Source organism: Epinephelus fuscoguttatus, linkage group LG15 (genome assembly GCF_011397635.1).
Source record: "Epinephelus fuscoguttatus linkage group LG15, E.fuscoguttatus.final_Chr_v1".
Taxonomy (NCBI): Eukaryota; Metazoa; Chordata; class Actinopteri; order Perciformes; family Serranidae; genus Epinephelus; species Epinephelus fuscoguttatus.
Genome location: NC_064766.1, coordinates 14,282,941 through 14,299,248, shown reverse-complemented (window position 1 = coordinate 14,299,248; position 16,308 = coordinate 14,282,941). Strand labels below are relative to the sequence as shown.

Here is a 16,308-nt window from a genome sequence, read left to right as displayed (position 1 = left end):
CCTCAAACTTGCTATTGTCAAACCCACCAGACTCCATTTAAATCAGAAGTAAACCTTTTATCATCGTTAAACACACTTCATTCAGAGTCTACAGAAACAAACTATAACTAACCAAAACTACCTTGTCTTGTCTTTCCATTATTCAAACAGTCACAAACTCTGGTTTGGTTAAACTAAACCCTTGATTTACCCAATTAGATGTGAAAATATGCCAGCTCTATACACACTCAAATTACTGTTTATTTAAATGGAGTGGTGGTGGTTATGATGGTAAATGGAGTGGTGAGGGTGGGTTTGGTAATGGACTGTTTGTGGTGAAACAAAAAGGATGTTACTTTTAAACAAAAAGGTCTATCTGTCTTGAATGTCCCTTTCCATAATGTTGTCAGACACTAATAACGATCTGAGCCTGTCAGTGGCAAAAACAAGGACTTTCAGTGGATGTAAATTGAGGGTGCCCAAATGCCTTGACTGATTACGTTGACTGTTCTGCTGCTGGTGGCCACAGCTGTCCTGCTCAATACTGACCAATATTGGATATTGTTGGGGGGGGAGAAAAAAAACTGTTCCTGTAGTTTTGCAAGAGTGGCCCCGGGCAAAGCAAGTTAAGTATCCCTGGTCTTTAATGTTTGTTAAAAGAACAGCAAAGTGTTGATGTAGCAATAATTGAAACAGCTGTAACTTGTTCAGCATCTTCTTTTACATCCTTTCATCACTCTCCTGCTCCTATTTAAAGTAGAGACTGACATGACAAATGTGCTTCCAGCAAAGACAGACCTTCCCTCGAATTTGTATTCAACAGGTGTGTGACCTGTTGAATGTGCTCTCATGCACCAGTTAACTTTTAGCTTGTACTCAGCACCCTGCTGTCTGCTGATGTTGTCAGCACTTAGAATGTCAGTGGGCAGAGAGCTGTCCACAGTCTCCTGCTGGCCTGCTAACATGCTGGCCTCTTTCTGAATGTATGACTTCAATCAGTGATGATGGCCAGTATCCTGTATGTCAGGATGTTTATTGTTACTTATATGCCACATATAACTAATGAGATGTATATTTCTGGTATGTTTTTGCATCATTCTGTATGTACTTTTAATTACATATGGGAACTAGCATGCTGGATACGATAGTGTGAATAGCATATGAGCACACAGGTAGAATGTAACAAGAAATAATAAACAATAAGCCTAATATAGTACTTAATATGGTATATAAACAATTGTTGGCACTATTGAATGCGTGGTTATGTTATTTCATGCATATTTAGAAGACAGTAGTGCAAAGGAATATAGTTTAAAAGTATAGGTTACTGTTATGAAGTTGTAGCTTGAAGTTGTTATGTATAGGTGCCACTAGATGCAAATTGTATTTATACTGGTATTATGAAATTGAGAATACTTAACAGAATGTAGCAGGAAGTAAATACTGAAAAGACATATTTTGGTTGTTTGAATATCTTTTGAATCAGTTGTTCATATATGATGGCCTACTTTAGGGTTACTGGATAATAATAAACAAGGGTGGATTTCATAACATTGATTAACTCTGACCTTTAAATATTAGTTTTGGCTAGCTTACAGTATTTCACAATGCAGTAATAGTTGTGTATCTGAATGTCTCAGAGCATTTGTACTTGTATTTATCAGTTTGTATTACCTCATCTTGTTATATAACGTGAAGATGTTCCTGGACAATGTACCTTTAAGAAAAGCCAAAAACCAAATCATCAAGTAGCCATTTCTGGCATGAAATCCTCCTCTTTCCTCCTCCTTCACTCTCTTTCACTGTCTCTCCTTCCTTTTCCCTCCCTCTCTCCTGCCCTGTGTTAGAGTTGCAGAACTTCTTAAGTGTCTCTCCTCAGCACCAGGCTCTGTGCTCATCGATATCCATATAAGAGCAGAGCAGGCAGATTTCTGTGCCGAGTGTCAGGCAGAGTTGATGCAAGGCAGTAGAGAGGAACGTGGATCTGGATCTAAAGAGTGAACTGCCAGAGTAAATGTTTAAGAAGGGAGGAAGGTTGCTGCTCTGCTGCAGGCTCTTACTTGACCTGTGTAGTTGTGTGCGTGTCTGTGTGAGTGTGTTTGTGTGTGTGTGTGTGTGTGGGTGTGTGTGGGTGTGGGTGTGTGTGTGAGAGTTTGGATCATGCAGTTCTTCTGCATGTGTGTGCTTGTGTCTGAGTCTCAGTTTATTTTCGTGCTTTGTACAAACTAACCTACAAAGTGAGAGTTTCTCCCTTTAAAGGCAGCTTGCTCGCTTCAAGTACAGAGCCCAAAGTGCACAGAAGTTGCTAAACTGAAAATCATCTTCCTGATTTAAAAAAAACACTTTGCTTGGGACAGTTGCCTGAAAGAAGTCCTTCGGGATTATAAAAAAAGAACAAACCAGGCGTGGGTGGTTAGTATGAACAGCTATTTACCTGTATGACTGAACATACAAAGAAAGGCAACAGGCATGATATACCTGATTTGGAATAAAAACGTGCTACCTTAAGAAGAAATACAGTTTTAAAAGCACACATTCAACACGTGAATGTGTGAGTACCAGTATTCATCTGAGGGTGACATAAGGTAGATGAGTGGTGTTAAAAAGCATTTTCTTTTCTTTTTTGGAAGGAAAAAATACCACTATCTCCAGCTTAAGTAGCAAAAATTGACAGGTAAATAGATAGTGTGGGGGTGGGATAGAGGTTAGAAATGCATCTTTGATTCCCTTTCCAAAATGGTAGGGCCAGGTCTGTAGTGATACAATATGACTATATGTTTAATGTTACATTTTCTCTGCTGAAATAACGTTGAGAAACAGCGCATGCAAAAACTACAGGAAAGCGACAGGGCAATGTGGATCTGTCTGACTGTCATTAACTTGTGTTAATGGTGAAAAATGCTCACAACGCCCAAACAGTAACCAGAGAATCTTCAACCCAAATACTCTCCCCACATAGAAAATATTATTTAAAGGTTTTTCCTTTACCTTTTTACAGTCTCAGTGGTAAAGTAGTCAAAGACAGATTTACTATTTGGCAACTGACTAATGTATGTTGCACTGGGGAGGATTATTACATAATTCTGCAGTAAGTTAGTTACTTGTTTTTGTGACTTAAAACTATACTAAAAGTTTTAACAGCAGTCAGTCATAACGTAGATCACATAAGCCTTGAGCTCAGTAAAGCTCAGGTTCGTAAAGACAGACTGAAACAAAGGATCATGTGGTTTCCATAGGAAAAAGTCCACCCTGTACTGTGTGACCAACGTGCTGCTGAGCTTTTCAGATTTAAGTTTGATTAGCAGAGGGATGCTTTGATGTTGAGTCACATGCCTCGTGGTGTTTACATGATGTCCCGGGTGTTGTGTTTTATTGACTGGTTTGTACATTCAGTATTGCTAGATGAAATTGTTGAGCAGAGTATTACATTTTTATTTGTCTAAACTTAGAGCAAGTGGTGTCATTGATGCAGGGTTGTTTGTAGCTGGTAATATGTCAAGATCAGAAAACAATTCCTCATTTGACAGAGAGATAATCCCCACAGCTGACGTGGTGAGTGAGAATTGTGAAAGTGGTAATAAACAGGCTGCAGGCATTTGAGTTATGTGATTTATGGACTTCAAAATTTGAAAAGTAATGTGATAGTATTTTTGATTTAAAGCAGTGCTCCTGAATAATAACACTGGTTTTATTAACATTCTCTTTCCTATGAGGATGGAAAAGTCTGAGTTAGGGCGAGGGTCATCAATATTCTTTACATACAAATGTTTACAGTTAAGCAGCAAGAGTTCATTTGTTGTATGTAAAAATAAAAAAAAGTACATGTTAAGTGAGAGACAAGACTCTTAAAAGGCTTTTTAAAAGATCCAACCCCCAAATTCAAGAACTAATTCATCAACAAACTACTGTTAGTAAAGGAGGTCTTCAAATCCAGATCTTCAACCTGTATGCCGGTCTTGATGTCTGACATAAGCACCCGCATTGTCATCAACTGCTTATCCATAGTCCACCTCAGTTTGGTTACTTGGAAGGGGTCTAAATAATGTCCTATGCTAGTGTGGTTTACTTCTAAGAAAAGCTGTATGAATGACGTGTGACTTGTTTCGAAATTGTTAAATGTATTGGACCCATAAGACAGATTGAGTGACGACGGATTTATCATGTTTGTTGCTGGCTGGCGTGGGAGCTGGCAGTGGAAGGAGGGGTAAACAGTGAGATGAAAAGTGAAATGGAGAGCGACAGGTGAAGAAGCAAATACTATGAGAAAAGAAAAGAAATAAACATGCAAGAAAGACAGGAGAGAAAAGGAGATGAGGAATGAGAGGGAGTTGGAGTGGGAGGAGCCGCAGGAGTGAGTGAGATGGATGGTGAGGATGACAAATCTGGGGAATGAAAGGGAGAAGGAGTGGGAAAGAAAACAAGGCAGAGCAGCGAGCAGGCGTGGAGACGGTCCCCCTGGTAAACACGGCCGGCCGGCTGACAGGGTGACCTCTCCCCGAGGCAGCCACTCACAACACATGTTGCCTTATTAGGGGCGTCTACAGGGAGCTGAGGCTGACTAGGGAAGGTGGGGGGAGTTTGTGTGTGAAAGGCTGAGAAAAAGCAGCAGATGGAGGAGACGAGTGAGTGTGCAAGTGAGCAAGACTAAAACAGACTTAGAGTATAAAAGGGTGAGACAAGAGTAAAAGAGGGGCTTCTGGATTAGCATCAAGTTCTCTCACCTGTCCAGTGCAACATACTGTACATCTTTCAGTAATAATACACATCATTTTACGTCGTATCATATTGAAGTTTTTAAGGAAAAGGTCTTTTCTAGTAAAAGAGAAGTGTCAGTTAATTATTTTTTGTACCTTTTTTTCCCCATTGATGCCTGCTTTCTAGTTCTGGAGGTTATAGTGGGAATATTCCCAATTTGTACTAATAAATATCAGGTTTCTAAGATAAAAAAAAAACAACTATGTGTGATGCACACTTTGTTTTTTGTGCCAGTATTGGTTAACGTATGTCACGGCGATAACAAAGACAATTTATTTGATTTTTCTCATGCACTCATGTCTAGCAGTATCTCCCAGCCTTTGCAAGGCATCACATTTTAATTTATATAGCAGCTGCAGAACCAAAAAAGTAATCAGTCAGACAGGACTCTGTTTTATTAGTCAGCAAAGCAGCTGTGATCCTGACTTTATAAGAAGTAAAGTTTTTCTCATATTGTATTTGTTTGTTTCATTTGGCTCCACCCACTTCCTTTTTAATTTGTTTTGTCCCCTCAGTACTCAAAATTGTGTTGTTGTTTTTTTATAATATATTTTTTAAACATTGGCTCAGTCTGTAATGTGATGATTGGTCATGTGACTGCTTGGGTACTGAGCACTCACTGTAACCTGCATTTCCTCCTTGTCTGACTCCAGTACTTGCCTCACACTGCATGATGTGATGACTTAGACAAGTGGGTTATGCTGTCTATTAGAGATTGTGTCTTCACCTACTCTGTGTGATTGTGTCAGGCACAACTTGTAACACCGAGTTAAAGCCTGTGTGAACTGCATGATGTGCATGTGTGTGCTGTAGAGACACAACTGCTATGGAAGACAGTAAATGTAAGATGCATGACGAGGAAGGGCAGAAAGTGCAATAAACTATAGCACTATCAATTAGGTGTAGTCATTTTTATAAGTTTTTTAACAACATTGTTGTGGTTAATGAGGGAAGATTAGAATATGGCAGGAAATTATTACAAATGTTCAACTGCTTTGCACATGACAGCTTAATAAAGCCTGTCTTACTGGCTGAACTGGCATCAAGACAAAGCTGTCAGTAAAAACCTTACAACCATAATGAGCCATATTCCCAGTGGTACACTGAAATTTATGATCTGGTGGACTCCAACAGAATAAACCATCTGACAACTTAATGATATTAATGCAATTTCTGCTTTTAGTTTTTGAAAGTTTGATGGCACCTGGCCATCACGGCTGAAGCACGTTTGATGCTTGCATGTGTCAAGGATATCATCTGACTTCCCATAGCCCAGGACCCTGTACCACACCCTGCAGCCCTGCTGGCATCCTCCTCCAATCCTGTTCCAGAGTTTTTATCATCAAGGCTAATTTCTGCCTGTAATCTGATTAGGTCTCTGAGCTGCTTTAGCACCCTGCTGCGCTGTCTCTCTCTCTCAGCTGCCTTTCTGTGCACACACACACACTGACATGCACACCGACACACATCCTGTATGACAGCCAGTCTGTGTAGGCTGTAGCTAGTAGTCACTCTGCTCTGGCTGTATGCTTGTCCGTGTGTGTGTGTGTGTGTGTCTGTGTGTGTGTGTGAGTGTGTGAGTGTGAGTGTGTGTGTGGTCGTGTCACCACCTTCATCCCTGCCTGTCTGCTTGCCGGTAGTCAGCCTTCGCCTCCACCGCTGCCACTCCTGCTGTCCACCGCCGTCACCACTGCTGTGACTGGAGGAGAGTTTAGCAGCGAGGCATCCTTCTGTTCTTCTCCCTAAACATGTTTCGAAACCCATGGATCTCTAGTTACCATGTGAACCATGAGCAGCCATGTGGCCAAGGTAAGGCCTTTGAGAGGGGGAGGCTTGGTCCGGCTATAGGATGACTTGCTAAACCCACTTGAATACCCTTAACTAGACTGCTTGGGGGATGTTGTTAATGCAATTTAGCTCCTTACTGAGATAAATGACACAGTTTGGTGGCTGTTAGTGATACAGTGGGCAGGGGGATTCAGCTTGGTAAGAGACTGTGAAGTTTCCTTGTTGACTTTGCTTCTGTTTGCTTGATTGGATCAGGTGAAGCGAGGAATCATGACGTTTGTAAGGGTTACTCGTCCCAGTCTTATACATTCAAGGATTTGGGGATATTTTGAATAGATGCAGAGGGTTTTATCTCATACTATGCACATGAATGTTAGCATCAAGCTGCTATGAATGAAAGGAGTTGTGGAGTGAAAGATCATTTTTACTACACTCATTTGATGCTGTATTCGTAGGCGTATGCTGTTATGCTTTTCCCTGTTTCCTCCTCTCTTATGTTCTACCTTGTCAATACACTCCATCATTGCCTGCTGAAGTGGAGGAGGCTGTTCATGTTCCACCAGCAACCTCTCCAAACAGATAGTGTGCAAGCGAAGGCCCAGTTCACCCAGGAAGTCTATTTTGCTCCTCTGAATATATATAGAAAATCCCTCTCCTCACCACGCTCACTTTTGGGCCGTCAGCAGCCTAAGCTGCTCTCTGGCACTGTTAACGTTGAGCCTTGTGCTGCTTGTTTTGTTGTCAACCTGCAGACGTTTCTGAGGAAAGCCAAACTGACTTCTGTTCAAGGGGCTTTCCAGAGAGATCCAAAGATACATGTACACAATGTTTTCACTGGCTTCCAAAATCTTGAATCTTTGTGGATTTGAGACAAAATAATGCTTTAAGACCTCCAAACCAGATTTCTGGCCGTGCTTGTGTCCAGTTCTGACCTGTGTCATCAAAACCTGTCGCTTTTTGAGTTCTTGAATGTCACCTGGTCACGACACAAAACACTGACATGCCCTTGAACCTCATGTCTAGGTCAGCACCTTTTGCTTCCACGCTTTTTCTTCTGCCAAACCTTCCCTGCTGAATGGCCACGCAGTCTCTGGTGGCCAAAATAGGCTGAAGGTGTTCTGGAGGCGTCTGGAGCAGTAACGTGATCTGTCACCTATACTGGGATACAACTTTACAACAGGCTGCTGTTGCTGTGACGTGAGAGCAAAGGGGTCAACTATCAGCTGGGAACTGGATGTGAACTTTCTGAGTAACCTTTTCCGACAAGTGACTCACACATCGGCTGGAAATGTCCTGTCAAAACTGATGGCATATTGTTGTTGTTTACTCAGAGAGAAGAAAAGTGACTTATCTAAACCAGTTATCATAGAAATGGGTGAAGGTAAAATACTGATAAAAAAGTTTAATTAATCCTATTACAGCACAGGTGCTGAATAGATACTGTGGATACTCGTTAACTACTTACAAAAACATAAAACCATTAAAAACCTGCTTTAATTGTCAGGTTTTCATGGGACTAGACTAGAAGGAGCTCACAAAAGATTTTGTGAAGCATGTTCCAAGTATAGTGAGATTTGTGAATGGGCTGAAGTTTGTTCTAGTCTGTCAAACACCTGTTGTTTTGTGGACACCATGCAGTATCGTAATCGTATACATTCTTTTTGCATGGGTAGGCTGAGTGGGATCAATCAACAAACCACTAGCAGGTGCCTAAAACCTGCAATAGTGCATTAGAAAAACACAACGGGCTGTGTCAGTGAGGACGTGTTTCTTAAAATGCCGAGAAGACAATGAAGTAAGATTCAGGAGGTCCATTTTGGGTTATACATCCATGAGTTTAAAGGCTTATCTGATGCCAAAACACTGTCTAGCGCTTTATGATACTATCAAACAGAGCTTTATAACTCTTCACTGCAGCGACCATTTTATCTTTCATCTTACAATTTGCAAAGTAGAATTATGCAGCCCATGTTTCAAAGTAATCAAAGTAGTTTTCTACTGGACGATCCTACATTTTTTGCCAGAGCCCTCTAAGTCAGGACCCTTGCTGTGCCAGCACAAAGGTCTCAATGAGATTAATGAGGAAGCTGGTCTGAGCACAGTCTTTACTCTTTCTTTCTCCCATACTCCATCTGAATGCTGTCTTAACAGGTGCACTATGATCAGTCGTTTCACCAATGTATGGATGAAGAACATAGAGTTAGTCTTTTTACGATACACAGTAGAACTACAGTACTTCCAAATGCCAAAAAGTCCAGTTCATTTTGATAAGAACAACATGCTGCAAAACTCCCAGTGTACCTACATATATATTCAAAGATAGTGACTATTTAATTAAAAAGCAAAGTGTAGATTTCTTTGTTATTTAAGTCTGACTGGGTCTTGTTTCTCTTTTTAGAATTTGGATCTAAAGCTCGCGCCAAGCTTTGCAGCTCAGCCTCATTTCCATCAGAAACCTTAAGGTGAGGTGTTTTTTTTTTGTCACTAATCACCACACAATCACGGGTAAACGAGTCGTGGAGCTGCAGAAATGACCTGTTCTGTTTTCTAAGAGCATTTACCTTCGTGTCATTTTTGCTTTGTCGTCAAGATAAGGATATGTAAGGATATAGGTTTTACTGCAGTAGAGCGCTTTAACTTATCATGCACAGTAAGCATTAAAAGCAGGTGATGCCTGGAACAGCTTATCTTAAGACACTTTTTTGTTCACATGGCATTATAATACCTCCCTCAGGAGCACTTAGCAGCAAGACCCCCGTTTGCATTCGTTTGCAGTTCCTTCTGGTTGTTGAGCATTAGAGCTCTAGCAGAGTAAGCCAATTACCTTCATTCCTTCTTAGCAACATGGTGAGCAGCTTTTTTGTATTTTCTCCATATTTTTATTTACTTTGTATAAGTAGAGGCATATTCTTTGCTCTGTGGCTGACATTGTTGTCTGGCAAAAAGATACACAACAACTTTTTGATACACTTGAACATAAACTCTAAAAGACAAGTAGTTTTAACTGATCTGCTCTTTTAATATCTGGATGTATCAGTAGAAATTGATGCATACTAAAGACAACAGGTCTCAGTCTTGTCTAGTGTAGTCTAGAAAAGAGAATTAAAAACTATACGACTCTGCTTAAAAAATACAATTAAATACTGAGTTTATTTATCCTGGCTGGTTTGACTGTGCCATGTAAAGACATTAAGAGAAGACCTTGATTCTCTGTTTCTACTTTGAGGAGAATCTGGAGTTGATGACCTCGTTCTTAAGCTGGATCCTGTTGGAAGTGGCACCAGCTGAGTTTCACCTTTACCTGCCCTCACCTTTTTAAGACAGGGCATTTGAGGCAGAGCTGTACTAGGCACAAATTATTTCACAACTTTGTACCTGTTTTATCACTGAGTAGATTGAAATAAAGCGGCTGCTCATCCTCCTATAATTATCATATATATATATTTAGAAGGAAGCGATTCTTATCAACTATTTTGATTAAATATTTCTTTTGTGTTCATTAGGAATTCAGAATATAATACATTTTGTCTTGTCATTCAGTTTTCAGACTGACTTCTCCTTGGGTGACAAGACCAGTTTGGTCAAGAGTGTTTCAGATACAGATGCCAAACTTCTGGCTGTCCTTCCCAAGGGTGTGCACTGCTTCCATCCACACACAATAACTCAGAATTAAACAAATAGTTTATTATTTTTGAGATGTATATGGTACTAAACTATGTTATCTGTTCTAACATTCAGTTTCAGAGTTGAAGAAATACTTTGAGGGAGCTGTCACAAAGGATTTGGAAATGAACAGGTATCTTCAGGGCTCACTTCTTTCACATAAGCATGTCTAAATATTTTCATAAACTAACTCAGCTAAACAGCTGTTGACCTTTAGCCTCTGCCTTTTGTCTTTGACAGGAAGGAGAGGATAGCCCGGCGTCTGGAGGGGATTGAAAGTGATGCTCCACCTGCGCTGGTGCCCGGTGGTTTGGTAACCAACAGAATGCTGGAGGAGGATCCTCCGCGGTACACCCGCGCCTCAGATTCCTGTGAGCCTTGTGTGATGGGTAAGCATGGCATTATGCACTGCAAAAACATTTGATGCTGCATTTAGTGGACTTGGATTGCTGAAATGATCTCATGTTTGAAAAAGAACTCATGTTTGTCATTCAGTCTTTGTAAACCATTTGATTTTTTTATGTTACATGCCTGACAATTTTCTGTCCCTGTTATCTCAACATGCTCCTCCAGTGGTGCTGTTCAGTGGCCAACAGTTGATACATGTGGTTATACTGAGCAACTCTATTGTAGGTCTATTGAATGTAACAGTGTCAGTGAAACATAAAACGTGTTGCATGTTGCATTTTGCAAGAAGTGAATTCACTAATTGATATGAATATCTGATGTGTCACATTTGTGTCATGTGGGATAGAAGGTCGTACATGTTTACGTCAATAGACAACTCAAGATGTGTGTAAAATTGCAGAGTTCGTCTTGTGTTAGTTAAAAATACTGTGCATGGTCAGTATTGGACGATATCCATTCTAGTGGTTTCACCACACTAGAATTTCTGACTTAGATACAATACCTTAGAAAATATTGATATTTGATACCATTTTCAATACCACAGGCAAAAAATTGGCATTGAGGATATACAAGGCTGTAACATGACCACGACGACTTCTCTTCTTGGTTAGTAGCAAAGAACAGCAGAATGACTGTAGTGAACATTTACAATAAGAGAGAACAGGAAAGTGCCACTGGTACCTGTGCATTGATACAGCAGAAAATGAATATTGAAACGGTTTGTGCTTCATACAAGCACAATCAAGCCTACAAGTACAAATCCTTTGTCCAACATTTCACACTATCTCCTGAATATCCAATGGGAACACTCAGATTACGTACAATTTCACTATCCAATCACAGAGCCAGGGGGGTGAACCTTCTTTTGCTGTGAGTCTGTGAAATCAAGCTTGCTTAGAAAATAGCGCTATTGTCCAGCTGAAATTATGACTTTAAGGTTGAACGGTACTTACCAGTCAGAAACTTGTAATTACAGTAATTCCCATGTGACATGAATGTGGCATGATTTTTGGTTGTCATGGAATGTTGTTGATGAGTAATAAAGTATTTCCACTGCTCACCACAGTGAGGCGTTACAGTCGAGAGGAGCTGGAGGCACCCCAAAAGCAGGTCTCATCTCAAGACAGATCCCATCAGGTCAAAGGTAGCGTTGGCAGCAGCCGTCCAGAGCCCATGTTGGTGTACGTTGACCCGGTGACGTTATCCACCTCCTCTACACCGACAACTGGCCCCTCAGACCCCACCAGCCTCAGTTCCAAGGCTGAGCGCATCGCTCGCTACAAAGCTGAACGCCGCCGCCAGCTTTCAGAACGTTATGGTATCCACCTGGATCAGGAGGCAGACATTGATTACACACCACGCTACCGTTCCCGGCGTGATACAGACGTCTCTGACCGACTAACTACTGCCAGGCGAGACAAAGACAAACAGGAAGGTGAGGAACAAGGACGGGAGCCCAGGGTGCCATACCGTTCTGGAGTGGGCAGGGTTTACATGAGGACTCAACCAGATCCCACCCCTGTTTCCACTACCAGCTCCACCCACTCAAACCAAGCTCCTCCCCCCACACAAGAGAGGCCGAGAAGATTTTCGGAACGCGAAAGGGCAATGAACATTGAGAACTATCGGCGCGGTGGGGCCCAAGATCGCGCAATCACCTCTAGAGCAAGAACCCAAGAGCTGCATCCGCCCCAGCCCCAACAGCAGCAGCAACAGCCCCACCACCACCAGGATGCCTCCCACCAGGAGCCAAGCCCCGCCTCCACCAGGGATTACAGCATCGCAGCGGTGCCCAGCTCCCCTCGCACCGCCCGCCGGGCCTCCCTGCCCTCCACTCGCTACGGCATCTCACCAGGGGATTTATTCATAGAGCAGCAGGCCCAGAGCATCCTCAACAGGCAGGGGTGAGTTTGCAAAAACTGGTTATAACGTTCACAAAATACATGAAGAAAGTTGATCACTTACCAGAGTCCAAAAAGGGCCTGATACAGTAGATAACTCTAAAATGACACTACTAGAAACACACTATTAGAAACACTTCTTTTGTCGATGTCACCACATCATAAAAGATTCTCCTATTCTGACTCTACTTTTACTTCATACAGATATTTCAGTCATTTGCATAGCTATTTTTAAATATCAAAATGGCCTAGATTATCATCAAAAGCCTTTAAATTTCTTTTTGGGTAGCTCTCGCTGCTGTGTAATGTTGCCCATGGAGTGATCTTACCATGAAAAGTCTGATGTTGCATCTACAGTGTATTTTTAGCGTAGATACATACTGTAGAAAGAGTTTAAACCACATGAATCCCTGTTTTCCTCACAGTAGTTACACTGCATGTGAAGTCCACAGGGCCAGGCATTTCTGACACAACTGATTTTTTTTTAATTATTTTTTTATTGCAGCTTTTGCAATTTGAAAATAGCATAGTCTTTTATCAGTGCTACTTTGAATGCAGTTAATCCCTCAGCCCTATACAGGAGCATATATACATATTTTCATGGAGTTTTATTTGATCATAGCAAAGTATTTGACATAAATATTATTGCTATATTCTGCCAGAATTTGGTTTGTGCAGTAATCCAAGTAATGAAAACTCTGAAAAGGAGAAACCGAGATATTCATGAGTTGGCGCAGTTTGGGCTGTCCACCAACTGCTGAGCTAACAAGCCTGCTTCTTTTACCACTGTATGCCAGTATATGGATCTTTCTAGACTGTGGGTCCAGCTCTGTCATGCTTGCCCTGCTCCAGTTTCACATGGAAAGGTGCTCTGGGGAGCTCATCAGGGAAAGGTTGCAGGGCAGAAGGGTAGATTGCAGGGTTGGTTTTGGAGGGGATATGATTACGCTGCTTGCCCCCAGAGGTAACCCTGATTTAACAGCAGCTTGATTCATTAACGAAGTGCTTACGTCACTTTCTATTATAACTTCAATGTGTCACCAGAAAAGGAATGAGTAGTGTAACATACGTCAAGTAATGTCGATGTAAAAAGAAAAGAATTTGACGTGATGGCAGTGAAGCAGAGACAAGTGAAAAGCTGTGCCATGAACTGAAACCTATAAATAACAGCATTCATATTTATGAAGGTAAAGAAGTGACTTCAGCAGAAATGATTCTGTATTGAAAGTAGTAACATTTAAATGACAGTATTTTGAGCAACATTTAAACAACTAGAAGGTCACTAGAAGAGCGCAGACCTCTGCCTCTTAACGAAAGTGAAAAATAATTTGTGTTTTCATCCCATTATTTGGGATTTGGGATGACCAAGTTTCATGAAAATTATGACGCTGGTTGTTTTTATCATCCTGCTGATAAACAAACCAACAGATCGAACTAAAAACATCACCTCCTTCGCAGAGGTAATATTCAAACTGCTCACTACCTTAAGATGTTCGTGATTGTGGTTCAGCTGATCAGTGCAGCTCTCTTTGCTCTGATCTTTGAAAGTATGATTTGTAGTTTCCCTCAGGGTTTGACACTGTCACAACATCATCTTGTAGCCTGGCCGCCCTGTCAAAGAGCAACTGGTCTCTCAACACAGACTCAGAGAGTGAAACAGAGGCAGTCTTCAGCTGGCCTTCAGGGTACAGTCTGCTCAGGATGCCATCAGTGAAAAGACCTTACAAAGCCCCTGTTGTCCACCGGGTACATGTGCTTAAGCTGGCAGCATTTACTTGATGCTCAGGAAAGTGCTAAATCATTGTGTAATTAAATGACATTTCATTTTTCTTGCACTTTAATCTCGTTCATGTAAGGTTCTAAATGTCTTCAAAACAGTGTTATACGTATTTAGTAGAGTAATATTTCTGGAAACACCCAAAATAAAGGAAAGTAACAAGATGATAAGCCAGCACTTTGAAAACACGTTCTGGGTGGACTTGCAGCTAACTCATTCCTGTATACCTTCTAACAATGCGATATTATGTTTCATTCAGTAATTACTTCCCTTATTGGTGTTGTGGTCTTCTATTTAACAAGTATTTTAAGTTTGTGAATCTGAGTGGGTTTACGTTTTTCAACAGACAAACTAAATCCCTAACTTCGTCTTATAGCTGAACATTTATTCATCAAAAGATTTACTGTATACATATACTCATTTTCATCTCTATTTCTGGAGCAGAATTTTTCAAGCTCACTTTTTTGTTGTTGTGACTTTCATTTATGCTATAATCGCAAAAAAGCAAAACCAAAACAGAAAAGTACCCTCCACAGAGTCCACCATATTGCACTGCCATGTTTCTAAGTAGCCCCAGAAAAGACTGGCTCTACAAAGAGTCATTCAAATTTTCATGTCAGCCATCATAGTTAGCAGCTCCTCCAAGACAGGCAGAACAGTCTTGGAAAAAACACTGATTTGTAACACGAAACTGCCTTATATTATATTTTTAGGAAGGATTTAATGGTATCTAGTGATGAGGATTGCAGATTACAACCAGATGAAACTTCTCCCGATTAGAATTCCTTGAGTTTTCATTGTTCAGGAGGTTTTTTACAGGGAGCCAAATTATCCACAGAGGTCTCTTCCTCTACAAAATAAATGGACCAGTGATTTAAACTGGTAAAAACACTGAATAAAGCACTTTTATGTTACAAATCAGTGCATCTCTGACGCTGTTTGGCATGTTGGAGACAGGCAGTTTACCCAGCACCTCCTAATATGTGCTCACCTTTTTTCTCTGATAACTTAAAATCGAGACGTTCAGGGGGGTTATACTGGGAGCTTGGAGTGTCTTCCTCTCCAAAAAAATTAAACTGGTGAAAATACTGAATTTAGTTGTTTCACAAATACAAATTAGTGGTTTTCCAACAGTGCTTGTTGCAGATGGACTTCTAGTTACAGTACTACAGTTGCCTGACGCAAAAACACAAATAGCCCTATCTGGAGCCACTGTTTGATTTGTCAATTTTGGGCTACTATAGACACATGGCAGTCAACATGGCGATCTCCATAAATGAGGACTCGCTCCTTATGTAAATATAAACCGCTCATTCTAAGGTAAGGAAAACCCAACAATCCTTTGTTTCAGGTGATTATACACTAAAGAAAACGTACTTATATTCCATATATATCCAATATATCTTCTTAAGTCCTTGATATTGGACCATTATGTTATTAGATAAAAAAATCTGAGCACAAATTAGCAGGTGCTAGTCTAACTGCCACTCTGTGACGATAAAAACAGTGTCAGAGAAATACTGATTTGTGAGGTGGAACTGCTTTAATTAGTGTTTTTAGTGGTTTTGGAGAGGTAGATACTGCTGCAGATAATTTGGCTTCCTGTAAAAACCTCAGAACACATCCAGAACTTTATAAAAGTGACCATTTGTTTATCAACACAAAACCATCAATCTTGTTAAATGAGTTGAGGCTTTGTGTGGCCTGGGTTTTATGAGCAGTTGAGTGGTGTTAATGAACCAGAGTTGATAGGGTGACAACATTAGTCAGCTCAGTGCCCTGACCCAGTCAGTCGTAGACCCACTGACTCAGCACTTGCCAGCTGAGGCTGCACTCAGATCCCCCCTCCTCAGATTCTGGTCTGTTGGCCCTATGAAATTACATCTGAGTCCTGTACCCTGTCAGTGACTTTGACAATGTCATTGCATAAGGTTTGCATCCCCCCTTGAGAGCATGCATGTAAATTTTTTAATCACCTGACATAGTTTTGTGCTGAAAGGATTCTGGAGATAAACAGATGACCAGAAATATTTAATT

At 40.9% G+C, this 16,308-nt stretch overlaps 1 protein-coding gene across 7 annotated transcripts in view; it reads left to right on the top strand.

The window, feature by feature from the left end:
* Positions 1 to 16,308, top strand: part of LOC125902618 (supervillin-like) — a 55,554-nt gene that overhangs the window by 2,366 nt on the left and 36,880 nt on the right. For 4 of the 7 annotated variants that reach the window (XM_049599110.1, XM_049599112.1, XM_049599108.1 and 1 more), the window contains exons 1-6: positions 6,185 to 6,543; positions 8,921 to 8,984; positions 10,063 to 10,154; positions 10,261 to 10,318; positions 10,426 to 10,574; positions 11,660 to 12,497. In XM_049599110.1, the coding sequence (XP_049455067.1) occupies positions 6,483 to 6,543; positions 8,921 to 8,984; positions 10,063 to 10,154; positions 10,261 to 10,318; positions 10,426 to 10,574; positions 11,660 to 12,497 (1,262 nt within the window). In that variant the 5' untranslated portion in view covers positions 6,185 to 6,482. Of the gene's footprint in view, positions 1 to 6,184; positions 6,544 to 8,920; positions 8,985 to 10,062; positions 10,155 to 10,260; positions 10,319 to 10,425; positions 10,575 to 11,659; positions 12,498 to 16,308 lie in introns of those variants that run through there. The other 3 variants (XM_049599109.1, XM_049599114.1, XM_049599113.1) reach the window with 3 other exon arrangements.